The 12,811-nt window shown below is 36.5% G+C and overlaps 1 protein-coding gene across 1 annotated transcript in view; it reads left to right on the top strand.

The window, feature by feature from the left end:
- The window catches only part of RPGR (retinitis pigmentosa GTPase regulator), a 41,283-nt gene that overhangs the window by 20,873 nt on the left and 7,599 nt on the right, over nucleotides 1–12,811 (top strand). The window contains exons 7-11 of the mRNA XM_082069455.1: nucleotides 1,040–1,198; nucleotides 9,134–9,289; nucleotides 9,841–9,965; nucleotides 11,099–11,281; nucleotides 12,174–12,339. Coding sequence (XP_081925581.1) covers nucleotides 1,040–1,198; nucleotides 9,134–9,289; nucleotides 9,841–9,965; nucleotides 11,099–11,281; nucleotides 12,174–12,339 — 789 coding nt within the window. The remainder of the gene's footprint in view (nucleotides 1–1,039; nucleotides 1,199–9,133; nucleotides 9,290–9,840; nucleotides 9,966–11,098; nucleotides 11,282–12,173; nucleotides 12,340–12,811) is intronic.

Below are 12,811 nucleotides of genomic sequence, written 5' to 3'. Positions count from 1 at the left end.
GAGAACACTCAGCTATTAACTTGAAGCTTTCCTGACAGTTTTCTACCTAAACCTCACTCTGACCTATTAGAATAGTTGGGGGCCCTTTAGGACAGAAAATCAGAAGTGTGGATGTAGTTAAATTGTAAAACAAGGATGCGGATAAATGTAAAATGTAGATAAATGTAAAAGAAGTAGATAAACATAGATAAATTGTAAATATAGCAACGGAAGCTACATTTTATGTGTTCCGTTTTTGACTATGGTAGAAGGATATATAGAGTGCTGCCTTGAAGGGTAACTGGGACTTGCATAGCAGTTGAAAAGCAAAGGAAGTGATTGGAAAAGAAAAAAATAAAGGAAACTTGAAAGAAAATTAATTACCTGAATTTGGGATTGAACAGTTTTTGAACTGGATTCTTTAAAAGTCTGTGTGAATGAGAGGGGTCTTGTATGATTATGTAGCAGATCAGAAAGAAGTTACAGGAAGAGATCTGTAAAGACCTGTCAGTATTTTTTTAACTTCATTTTGGTGGAGTTCTTGCTATGGAACTACTGCGGTATTCCTGTTGTTGGATATATAGCTCTCTTCTTGCTGTCCAGTCCACACACAGTTTCATGTCACTTAATCTTTTATTTTTTTCCCTATATCTTACAAGAAAAAAGTGTGGGTTTTCCATCAAAATTCCATGCAAAATTATTTTCTGTTTTAATTGAGATTCTTACAAGGAACTTCAGTTGACATAAAAACCGATTAGAGAGGGAATTATAATCTCTCAGAAGCATGGTGTATATGGTTTTGTTTTTCCCTTGACTAGATTTCTTGCAGGCTAAATTTTGCAGTTCTTATCTTGAAGAGGGGCTAAAATTTAGCTGCTTCTTGTCCCACCAAAGCAGGCTGCTTTGTGTAGCTGTTTGGACATTATACAGATATGTTCAATTATCCCGTAGTGTTCATACACTTTCCTGTCTCACTGATGTGTGCCTGCAGCAGTCTTGGCAAGCCGGCCTTGCTTCTGAGTACATGCTGGAAATCCTCCTCTGTTCTGTATTTTGACAGGAGATGGTGAGCTCTATACTTTTGGAGAACCTGAGAATGGGAAACTGGGATTATTGCCTGAACAGCTGAAGAACAATAGAGTCCCACAGCCTGTACCAGGAATTATGGAGAAGGTTAATAAGGTTGCTTGTGGTGGAGAACACACAGTGGTGCTAACAGGTATGCAATTTAACTGGCTTTTTTTACAGCCCTATAACTTAATCTGTAAACTCAATTTACTCTGAAGAATTGATATCCCACTGAAATGAAAGATGCTGTAGTGATTCTAACTGGAAGACCATATAGCTTTGTAGCTTGATGTTCATGTCTGGGCTGCGCATGTGCCTTTGCTACAGGATGATCTTCACCAGCTGGTTGTAACCGAGAAGCTTCCAGGAAGCTCCTGCTTGGTCCCAGTGGTTCCACCACCTGCACGTCCTTGCCCTTATGTAAAACTTCAGCAGCAAGTTCCCATGTGAATGTCCTTTTTATTTGATGGTATAAATAACAAATAGGGTTGTTTTGCTTGTAACAAAATCCTGTAAGAGCTCAAATGTCCAAAATGGGATAACCTTTCATGGATGTGATCTGTGTAGCTTTCTGTGCTTGGCTGGAGGCCTGTTTAATTCCGCACAGCTCAGGATTCCCAGCATCTGAAGGGATGAAAGATTACTGATACTATCTTCTTTGTCTTTATAGTGTCAGCTCCAATAAGTAGCATTTTAAGAGGTACTTTACAGAGTGAGCACCTTTCTTACTGGGATTGTAACAAGGCAGCGCCTCTTAGTGCAACACAGATGACAGATGTTTGTTTTCTCTGACGAGCTTGAAAGTGCTATTGGTGTGTGGAGGGAATTTTAGAGGAAAGTTCCCAATCTGTAGTAAATGTAAATGGCCCTGAATATTTAGGAAGTCACTTCTGAAGTAACTGTCTGTTAATAGTGATGGAGATCTGCAGTCTACTAGATACCTAAATGGATTAAATGTCTCTTTTCTGATACAGAATTTGCCAGTGACTTTAAGCAGAATTTTTAACATAGGTATAAAACTAGTACAGATACAGACATTCAACATATTGTTCAAGTTGTAAAATCAGCAAATAAAACTGTTGTATATTAGTTCACAGGGTTGTAAGTATCGTACTTGGAAAGCAAAAAATGGTGTATATTACTCTACTATTAAATAATTGTGTGCCAATGATAAGTTAATTTTTCAAAGAGAAGTTAATTTTTCAAAGAGATGTATGCAAAGCATTGCTGGCTATTTACTTCCACAAGTTGTATCCTGAAGTATAACTGTGTAGATGCAGGAAAGGGAAGTTTGACTTTGTCCCCAGACAATTTGAAAAATACCAGCTTTGGCTTGTAATGAATTCCTCAGCTGTATAATATGCCTATAATTAATCTCCTATCAAAATGCAAAAGCTATGAAAGTCAGTAGGATGTATAGATATCAGTCTTTAACTCTGTATTTTGAAAAGGCTAAAGTTATCTCTTGTCAGTCTGGTGGAGTGCCTTCAATGTTATGTAACCAAAATTTCTAAAATATAAACTGAAAATATAACGGAGGGAGATTGTAATATGATGTGATATTGTTCTGAAAGCCACTGGAGAGATTAAAGGTGGAAGTGATGTGCTAGGAAAGATTATGTGTAATGATGAGTCAAGCTGCAAGGTTCTGGGTAGGTTAAAACTTCTTTGAGAAAACTATGAAGAGGAAATAATAGTAGCCAATCCAGGAAATAATGCAAACATTCGTCTAAATTTCAATGCCTTTGTCTGTCTTCTTCCACCAACATGCAGTCTTACCCTGACAGTATTCTATATAATAAAATAAATTTATTTACATGAAATCAGATTATCATTATTAGGAAAAGATTACCATAAATTTTGGGCCAGCAAATGTATAAATCATAGCATTATTTTAAAGTTTATAAAGTGGAGTTCTGCAGAAAGAATTTGATTATCTTTATTGATTATTTTTTTAACCATAAATCTCAAACCAGCCAATAGATGTTTTGTTTTTCATTATTTCATGTGATAAAATTTCATTCTAACAAATGACTGTTACAGAGACTTGGTAGGAAGATGTAGACCTGGATGACATCATCATTATAGTGAAATTTGTACAAAAGCTAGAACAAAGAGGCAAAATATAAATGCCAACAAACAAATACAGTGAAGAAAACAACATAGGCTTAGTTGGCAGTCGATGATCGAAATGCTGAGTGCCAGAAGATCTAGTTGGGTTAAGAGAAGAGGAAAACAATATCCTCCAACAAAATACATTTTTCCTACAGATTATTAGTTGTTGTGGTAAGAGTGAAATGTCAGATAGATGTTTTTTGATGTGCTGTTATTAAATAAGATACAGCTATCTTCTGCTTAAGACACTTAAGACACTTTGAACAAAAAAGTAAAGGATAATGGCAATACTGTCTCAGGTGAAAGGTACTTCGTCAGGAGTGTTGAGAGAAAGATTTTTTTTCTGACTGAAAACAAAATTTGGGGAAAAAAGGGAAAATATATATATTTGGATGCTGTAATAATTTAAAAAGTGAGTGTAGCATATATACATTATAGGCTTTGCACCAGAGACAGCCTGAGATAACTACTGAAGTGTGTATTTCATCTTGAGATCAAGTGATATGATCACAAATTGAGAATTCTGATGAGAGATATATCTTTAAAGTGAAATAGTAACATTTATACCTCTTTTTAGCTCATTTTCCCAAATTAAGAAAGCAATACAATTTTGAGGAAATTCTGAATTTCATGTATCATCTTGCGTGAGAAAGGGTCCTGCTTGGCTTTCGTAACACAATAGATACTGAGGCAGTTTTCATCTTTTCAGGGTCTTTCCAGCTTTTCAGGGTGTGTCATTTCAGTCTCAAAAAATAAGAAGTGAGTGTCTGACTATTGTATATTCTTATTTCATCCATCTCATTTAACATAGGAATAGGATTGGAGAAAATGTCATGTGGAGAAACTGTTGTACATCTTGGCTCATTTCTTGTCATCAGTTCTGCTTAGGGTTTATCAAGTTAGAAGAAAGCATAATCCAGTTATTTTACTGAGTACAAGGCAAGTTTCTTCCTGACTCTCATACACAATTAGTCTATTCCTAAGGACTTCATTTGATTTCTTTTTTATGACTGCCTTATCTGTTCTGTTGGCAATTTTGTATGGGAAGAACCACTCTTATCTGGGTTATTAAATCAAACCACTCTTTGGAATCTCTCCAGCAAGTATCAGAGTAAATGGTAGAAAGTATATAGTAAAAAAAGAAATAATTCCTTTTTTTTTTCTCTGAAACTCCAAAAGGGAAACTCTTTTTTTTTTTTTTTCCTTTTCCCCTCAGAGAACAAAAAATTAAACTTTTGAGAGCAAGGATTAGGAAAAAAAAATAAAGATACAAGGTTTTAGAAATGCTGAATATGGTATTGGAAACCATCTTCTTAATAAATCTTATTGTCACTTCTGCCTTCAATATTTGCAGTTGTTCTACAGAACAAGCAAAATCTTTCTCTCGCTGTAACAGCACAAACCTGTTCATTTCATGACAGCCCATCAGAAGATCATATCCTCATCCCAGATGACTTCTCTCAGAGACGAAAAAACATGCATCCACTACTGACAATACTTGTAAATGCTTCCTTCTGAGAATGGAAGCTGTTGGCATTGTCATTTTCAAAAGAAATATGAGAGAGCAGCAGTCCCAATTTGCGTACCTTTTCAATAAAGTTTATAAAAGTAGAATAGCAATAATTTATTAATCTAGACATTGAAGGAGAAACAGATGATTGGGAGTGGCCTTAATATCTTCAATTTTTTCAGATGATGACAGATCCTCTGGGAATAATCCTCTCTATAAAACGATGTATTACCTCTTTTCATTCTCGGAAGGGAGGGGAAGCAAAGGTACCTCTTGAAAGGAAAAGGTGAAGCAGTCCTTTTGAGAACAGATCATTTGACATAGCAATTCAGCACATTAGTGTGTTAGCATGTAAAATGTCGGATTCTTCATCTTCTGTCTCAAGGTCTTTTAAAAAGAAAAGAAAGTCAAGATTCCATTTTGATGGAGAATGAAAAGGATGAAGAAGCTCTACCTTTTCATGACAGAACTGACTGTTCAAACCATATAGGATTAACTTCATTTTCAAACCATTCTTAAGTCTGTATACTATTTATACTGAAATCCCCAAATCCAATTACTAGCTCTCATGAAACTGAGTATTGTGTCAACAGCTGTTTTTTACAGAGAGTGAACAGCCCATTGGAATAATAGTAATAGTAGTAAAAATCATTTAATGGAAATGAATCTGTGTGGAGAGGGACAAGCATACCTGTCTGTTTTGTTTTTTTTGTTTTTTTCCCATAGATTTTTAACTTTGTAGCCTTAAATACATAGCAAGGAATACATGAATCTTGAAAACGCTCTTGGAGCTCACTGAGTTCTTTCAGCAAAAAGCATGTGGGAAAGCTGTATAGAGTTTTGCCTAGAACTATTTTGTTTAAACTGACAGTGGCCACAGAGATTAAAGAACTATTATGTACTCCAGGAGATGCCTGCAAAGGTGGAAGATGCACAGTTACAGGGAATTATCCCTGTTCTTCCAAGAAAGAAAATGTAGGAAGTCAAGGAGAAGCAGTTCCAGCACTCACGTGCTGGCAGTCACTTGGAGCAGTGGAGATATTGGCTTCTGTGCAAGCTCTGAAACCCTTTAATCCTTCAAGGGCCCTTCTCACAGGCTGCTGCTGTAGTGGCAGCAGGTCCTTCTCCCAGGCCGGGCCAGACCCTGTGTTCAGTTTCTTCTGGGTGCTGTTCCTATGGCTGAGCCTTCCCTGTGACTCGCTGGCACCCTGCAGGCAGCTCCACATCCCCCATGCAGCTGTGGCCGTCTTTCCTCTCCCCTTGTACCACTCTGGTGGTGCCTTGGCTGTTCCACAGGAGACTACATCAGCAAACACCCCAAAATGAGGCTTAACTGAGCTGAGCTGGCTCACCGCAAAGCCAGGTGGACAGCAGAGACAGTGCAAGTGGGAACTGAAGAGAGAATGGGGGAGCGAGGTCTGTCCTTTTGCTGGCAGCATGTTTCATTTGTCTCATCCATTCATATCCTTATGGGGACTGAAGACAGTAAAAATGGGGCTGTATCCACCTTTGGATTTGTGCTGTCAGCAAATTCAAGCTCAGAATGATGAAATTCACCTCTGTCATTTTATCACTAAGTCTGTGAGGTTGCTGTGCCAGAGACTTCTCTTTCCATGTACTTATAAAGATAAATTGGAGGAAATACCTCATTTCTGATAAATGAGATTATTACTAAGGTTGGGCCTCACTTCTGCACTAGAGAAGGTTTTTCTCTTCTTATGCATTGATAATTGACCAATAAGTGCATTTTAGAAGGAGCAAAATTGAGACGAACCTGGTCTATAGGGGTAGTAGAAAAAAACATTCTTACAGCAGCACTCTAACCTGGTTTTGGATTGGCCCGTTCTCGTTGTCATTAGAAACTGGGAAAAGAAAATAATTTCCTGTACATTTAAAATTTTCATTTGAGAACATCTCCCTCTAAACACAAATGCCTTTAGAGGTCTAACTTGTTTTATGAAAAAGGCATTGTATGTTTTAAGCTAGAATTAAAGATAATATTAAAAAAGTCCAACTTCACTCAGAATAATTATGTTAATCGAGTAAAGCCATAAAGTTTGAAAATTACTAGATTTGCCAGTCTCCAAAGAAAAGTTAAGACAGATACAGTACTTTTACATGGGATTTATGCAATAAGCCATTTAGTAAAATGAAGATGAGACTTGGCTTCGCTTAGAGAAAGCTCCTGTCTTTCAGGAGTAGTTCTTTCATTCTTACGCAGAAAGTCTAAATGTTGCAGAAAATTTCTTATTTCGTGTTTTACTTTTTAAAAGATCCTGAGAACGTGTTGATTTCTTGCACTGAAATTTCCAGCAGAGGGAGCTTTGCTATTACCTTTAGTAAAAAGCCCAAGCTTTACTGAATATTTTTCATCTACAATCTGAAAAATTGTGAGACCATTGTTTGTTGGTTTGTTTTTTGTTTGTTTGTTGTTTTTTTTTTTTATGTTGTGGATTCATTACATCTTAATATGGAGCAATTTACAAGGGACAGAAAGGGCAAACCCTTTCCTAGAAAGAGCTTTTCCATACATAGTGTTACAGTATTTGATCATGGTCCCTTTGAAATTAGAAGGTTCAATTTGAGTTGGTAAACGTACTGTGATAGTATCACAGAATCACAGAATGTTAGGGATTGGAAGGGACCTCAAAAGATCATCCAGTCCAATCCCCCTGCTGGAGCAGGAACACCTAGATGAGGTTACACAGGAATGTGTCCAGGTGGGTTTTGAATGTCTCCAGAGTAGGAGACTCCACAACCTCCCTGGGCAGCCTGTTCCAGTGTTCTGTCACCCTCACTGAGAAGAAGTTTCTTCTCAAATTTTAATGGAACCTCTTGTGTTCCAACTTGAACCCATTACCCCTTGTCCTATCATTGGTTGTCACTGAGAAGAGCCTGACTCTATCCTTGTGACACTCACCCTTTACATATTGATAAGCATTAATGAGATCACCCCTCAGTCTCCTCCAAGCTAAAGAGCCTCAGCCTTTCCTCATAAGGGAGGTGCTCCACTCCCTTAATCATCTTTGTTGCCCTGCGCTGGACTCTCCCCAGCAGTTCCCTGTCCTTCTTGAACTGAGGGGCCCAGAACTGGACACAATATTCCAGATGTGGTCTCACCAGGGCAGAGTAGAGGGAAAGAAGAACCTCTCTGGATCTACTAACCACTCCCCTTCTAATACACCCCAGGATGCCATTGGCCTTCTTGGCCACAAGAGCACAGTGCTGGCTCATGGTCATCCTGTTGTCCACCAGGATCCCCAGGTCCCTTTCCCCTGCACTGGTCTAGTAATACAGAATCTGATCTCTTCTCTGCTTTCTCTTTCCCTGATAGTAGTGAAGGGTTAGTTTGGAGGAATGATAGCATAATTTGTTTTTAATAATTCTCCAGTTTGTGGCTGCTTTTGTGGCACTGAAACTTACTTTGTTATTCCAGTGACCTTGTTCCCTTGACACAAAGAAGTGCACAAAAAGCAAAGATTCTCCATCGAGTGTTGTTCCACACATTCAACTGTGGATACCCATTCCTCTCTTGCTCTGGAAGGTGGTGAGATTTTTGACCTGGTGACATGTTCATGGCAATCATGTAAGGATATATTGCTCCAAAGTCTCAGTTCTTTTTCTTGACACAGAATATTCTTTGTCCTTCTCAAATCTTTCACAGGTTTTCATAACAATTTTAGGAGTTTTAGTTAGTCCTTCTCTAGCTTTTCCTTTGTTGCCCACATGCAGAAGAAAAAGGAGCAGGGAATAAAATTCCAGGAAAACTTCATCTTTTCCCAAAAAAAACTTTTCAAGCATGATCTCATCAAGCTTTCCAAGCTTCACAGTCTTCCTCTATTGTGATGGAGTGCCAGGGATGGACGCAACAAGAATCTTTATCACTTTGGAGAAGCTCTCATTCTTTTTCCTGGCACAGACAATCCATTAAATGGACAAAATATAAATGTGGAAGGATGTTTATTCTGTCACAAGATAACACAATTATAGTGTTCTCTGTATGTAATGCAGGGCTGATGTGGTAGTTGAACAGGATACTGAAACCTGTTCTCTTATTGTTCCAGTCTCTTCTTAGACACAAATCAGTATTGGTTTAAAGAGGTCTAGTCTATTAAAATTAGGGTCATGTGGTGTACATGCAGGTAATCAGAAATTAAGGTGAGTCTGTTCTGCTTGAAAACGCGCACATATGTAAACATTGTGGTCTCAAATTAATTGCAGTATGTAAACTCCCATAAATTTTTTTGTTAGCTGATTTTTTGTGTACATGTGATCAGCGGATTATTTTGCAGTTATGTTAGAAAATATATTGCATATTGAACCATTCAAAATTATTTTCTGTATATATTTTGGTGCTTTGTTGCCTGTTATTTTATTTTTTTATTTTTTGGTTTTTTTTTGTTTGTTTTTTAATTTTGTTGGTGACTGATAAATTTAATTAATTACTTTGTACATTTTCAGAGACAGATGTATATACTTTTGGACTTGGACAATATGGGCAGCTGGGACATGGTACTTTCATTTTTGAAACTTCAGTACCAAAGTCTGTGAAACACTTGAGGAGGCATAAAATATGTAACATTACATGTGGGGAAAATCATACTGCTGTAGTTGCAGGTATGTAAGCGAAAAATTCTGAAATCCATTTCTAGTGACTCTCTATTATCCTGTAAAAGCTTTCTTTATAAAATGAGCAGTAGAAGAAGTCATATGCAGACTTACTAGTTCTAAAGGTGAAGTGAGCTAGTGAGAAAGACAGATTTCATATTAGGAAGGTTTGATTCCCAGCCATGCCATGCATGCTTCTGTACATGGTGTCTCCTGGGGAATTGTTACCTCATAATCATGCCTGGCTAACAAGTATTCTTGTTTAGAAGCCTTTGCGTTGCTATACAATTTAAATCTTAGTGTTCTGTTGGCATTTTTTGTTTGTTTTTTTCCGGAATTGTCTAGACTAACTAATCTCCAACAGTATTTTGTCTGAAAATATATATATATTTGGGTTGTATTCATCTGTTGAAAATCTGAAAAGAATTGTTCAGGTTTTGCTTTTGCAGGAGAAATATTCCGTACTTGCATGGTCTGTTACTTTTTTTTTGTAATGATTTTGCCCTGGTTTTGTACTGAATCTTTGTTATTAACAACATCCTTTTTTTTTCTGTATACAGAGAATGGCCTCATGTTTACTTTTGGAGATGGACGACACGGCAAGTTAGGACTTGGAGAAGAGAATTATACAAATCAGTTTGATCCCACTTTATGTTATAATTTCCTGAGGTTCACAGTCCTTTTGGTAAAACTTTTGTTCATGCTTCTCAGATGTCAAAATGTGTATATTTTTATGAAGCACATCATTAATGAGAGTTGAAATCTCATTATAGAATTATTTTCTTCTACAACATTTAATTGGTAGACAACACATATTGAAAGAAAAAGGGAATTATATCTCACACTGCTAATTTAGTTTAGAATGTTCTTGGCTTGGGTTACACACACAGACTGCTTTTTAGGGTTTTATTCAGTAGTGTTATGCTATAGTGTTTTGGTCGATAGAGTTGGTAATAGCCTATAAAAATAAATATTTGTTGCTCTTAGATTGTTTGCAGTAGGAGGGAAACTAATATCTGTTCTGAAAGCACCACAGTGACATCTTTTTAATTTTAATGACTGTTTGTACAATGGCTCATTTATTAAATCTTAAGAAAATTTGAGGAGTTGCTTTCTTGAATCCAAATGGGATGAGAAAGGAGAAATACTCTTCCTTTAAGGGCATTGTTTTAATCTCCTTCCTGAGGTGTTTAAGAAATAAATATTACAGAATTGCTGGCATTCAAAAACACAAGCATAACTCAGGATTGAGCAAAATTTGGGGCAAAGGTCTGTGCCTCACTTCTGTTTGTTTGCTGGACTTAGAGTTTAAGGAAGTTTTGTCAGAAGTGGTAAGGGACTTAACCTTTTTAGGAATTTAAGCCTCTGATCTTTATGCAATTATACTTTGCCTATTGAAGGGAATAGGACTTTGCATTATATTTTGTGATAAAATATCTAGATTTGGATCACTCAAGTTACCGGTATTGCTCACATTTGACTTGCTTCAAAATAATTAGCTCAAATCTCTTCAATATTAGCGGAAATACCTTTGCTTTCTTCTGTATCAATAATTTGACAGACCTATTTTGTGTTCTGTTCAATGCAAATATGTTGTATTTAAGTAAGAAGAAAATATAGACCACTAGTCATTAATAATTGTAATTATGTACTTTTATCTTCCTAACTTCAGTAGGACCTAAATTGGAAGCAATTTAACATCTCTTACTTTTATGATGTTTTTCTAATAATCTAAATCCCTAAAGATGATTTTAAGGAAATGAGATCCTTGTACTGATACTTGCAGATGAAATAAGCAGACCTTTTTTGGTGCTGTAGGTTGCTTGTGGTGGTTGTCACATGCTAGTTTTTGCTGCTCCAAGACCTGAAGGATCTGAAGAATTACTCTTAGAAGATTTAAATGAGAGCCGTTTGACTGCTACTATCACTGAAATGAGTGGGGACTCACTACTCACAAACACCTTACAACTAACATCAGCACGAATGCGGCGTCGAGAGAGGGTAAATTCAGAGCTGTTTAGAGTTGCCATGCTTGTTTCAGGAAACAAAAAAACGCTTTTTAAACTAAAATCACAGCACAAACCCAGCATGCTCCCTAAAATATGTGTTTAATTTGAATGTATAAAAAGAAGAATGATAGCTGCCCTGGTCCCAAAACAGGTGCAGGTAAAAGATAAGTATTGGTCAGATTTTCCTTTTTTATTTCCACGAATTTATTTCCACAAATTGCTTTTGTAATTTTTTTACTCTAAAATGTAGACCCTCTTCCTTTTAAAAAAATATTTTAGAAGTATTAAAAGAATAACAAGAACCTGACTCTTTTTGGTGTTCCCTCTGAGTCCTTGAAAAGAATAAACAAGTTCATAGTTTATATAATATCAAAGAGGAAAGTTTCACAGTCAGCTTAAAATGATCCTAAGAGCCTGTAGCTACTTAAAATAGAAGTTTCTTCTCTATCTCCACTAAACTTTCCATGTGATTTCTTTAGCAGCACAATGAGTTCGATCATTTTACTTACCTGTTTGAAAACTAACTCTACCACAAAACCACATTTATCTTGTAAAAATATATTGAAGCTGTGGATGGAGTAAGTCAGTGTTATTTGGGAAACTATTATTTTCATTTTAAATAAAAATAAAAATTATTTGTATCCTTTTTCTATATTTTAGGCCTGCTTGAGATTATTGTGTAGAAACGACCTAAAATATCCCCCTATATCTCTCCACTTTTTATAAATAATTAAAATGGTCAAGAAATTTTGTTATGCTTTGCATACAAAGTTAAAACACTGGATCATTAACTGAAGGAAAATACAAGTGTTAAGTTTGAGAAGTTGCTTATATTTTATTATTCTACTGTTATTCTCTATTATTTTTCTTTTAATCTTCTGAAGGAAAGGTCACCAGAACAGTTTATTCGAATGGCACGAAGTCTGCCTCCACTGGGAGAAAGCTGCTTAAATTCTTCATTGCCTATGACTAGCAATACTAGCCCACTCTGCTTTTCTGCAACGAGTCTTCCTAAAGCTGAACCTATGAAAGACAGAGACCATGGAAAAGGTGAAGTGTCTCCCCATCTTGTTGCTGTTTTCTGAGAATTACCTAGTTTGGCTCTCATCATTCATAAAAAAATGCTCAGTTTGAACATCAAAGAAGGTTTAAGTTCAGTCTTATCTCAAGAGCTTCTGGCAGAATACAGACATGAAAGTTGAGAAATGCCTGCAAGAAATTGCCTCACACTTGGTTCATGTTTGGAAAATGTGCTTAGAGGTTTAGAGGAGGGTTGAGTGAAAGAAAAACAACTTCTGAATTGTACCTGACGTTCCTCAAGCCTGTAGAAATATGACTTCACAAAAATACTGTAAGATTAGTAACCACTTGCCCCATTTTCACGAAAAAAAAAAAAAGAGTACAGGAAAAAAATTATTAGGAACAGCCATAAAGACACAGGAAGGCCTACAGGAGAACTTGTATAAGAAAAGATGTCTACTTATTCTTATAGGAGCTTTCTTCTTCATTTGGAAATGCAAAA

This window comes from Streptopelia decaocto (assembly GCF_964273445.1).
Source record: "Streptopelia decaocto genome assembly, chromosome: 1".
In the NCBI taxonomy this organism is placed as follows: Eukaryota; Metazoa; Chordata; class Aves; order Columbiformes; family Columbidae; genus Streptopelia; species Streptopelia decaocto.
Note: the sequence above shows the minus strand (reverse complement) of the source record. Positions and strands in the feature narration are given on the sequence as shown.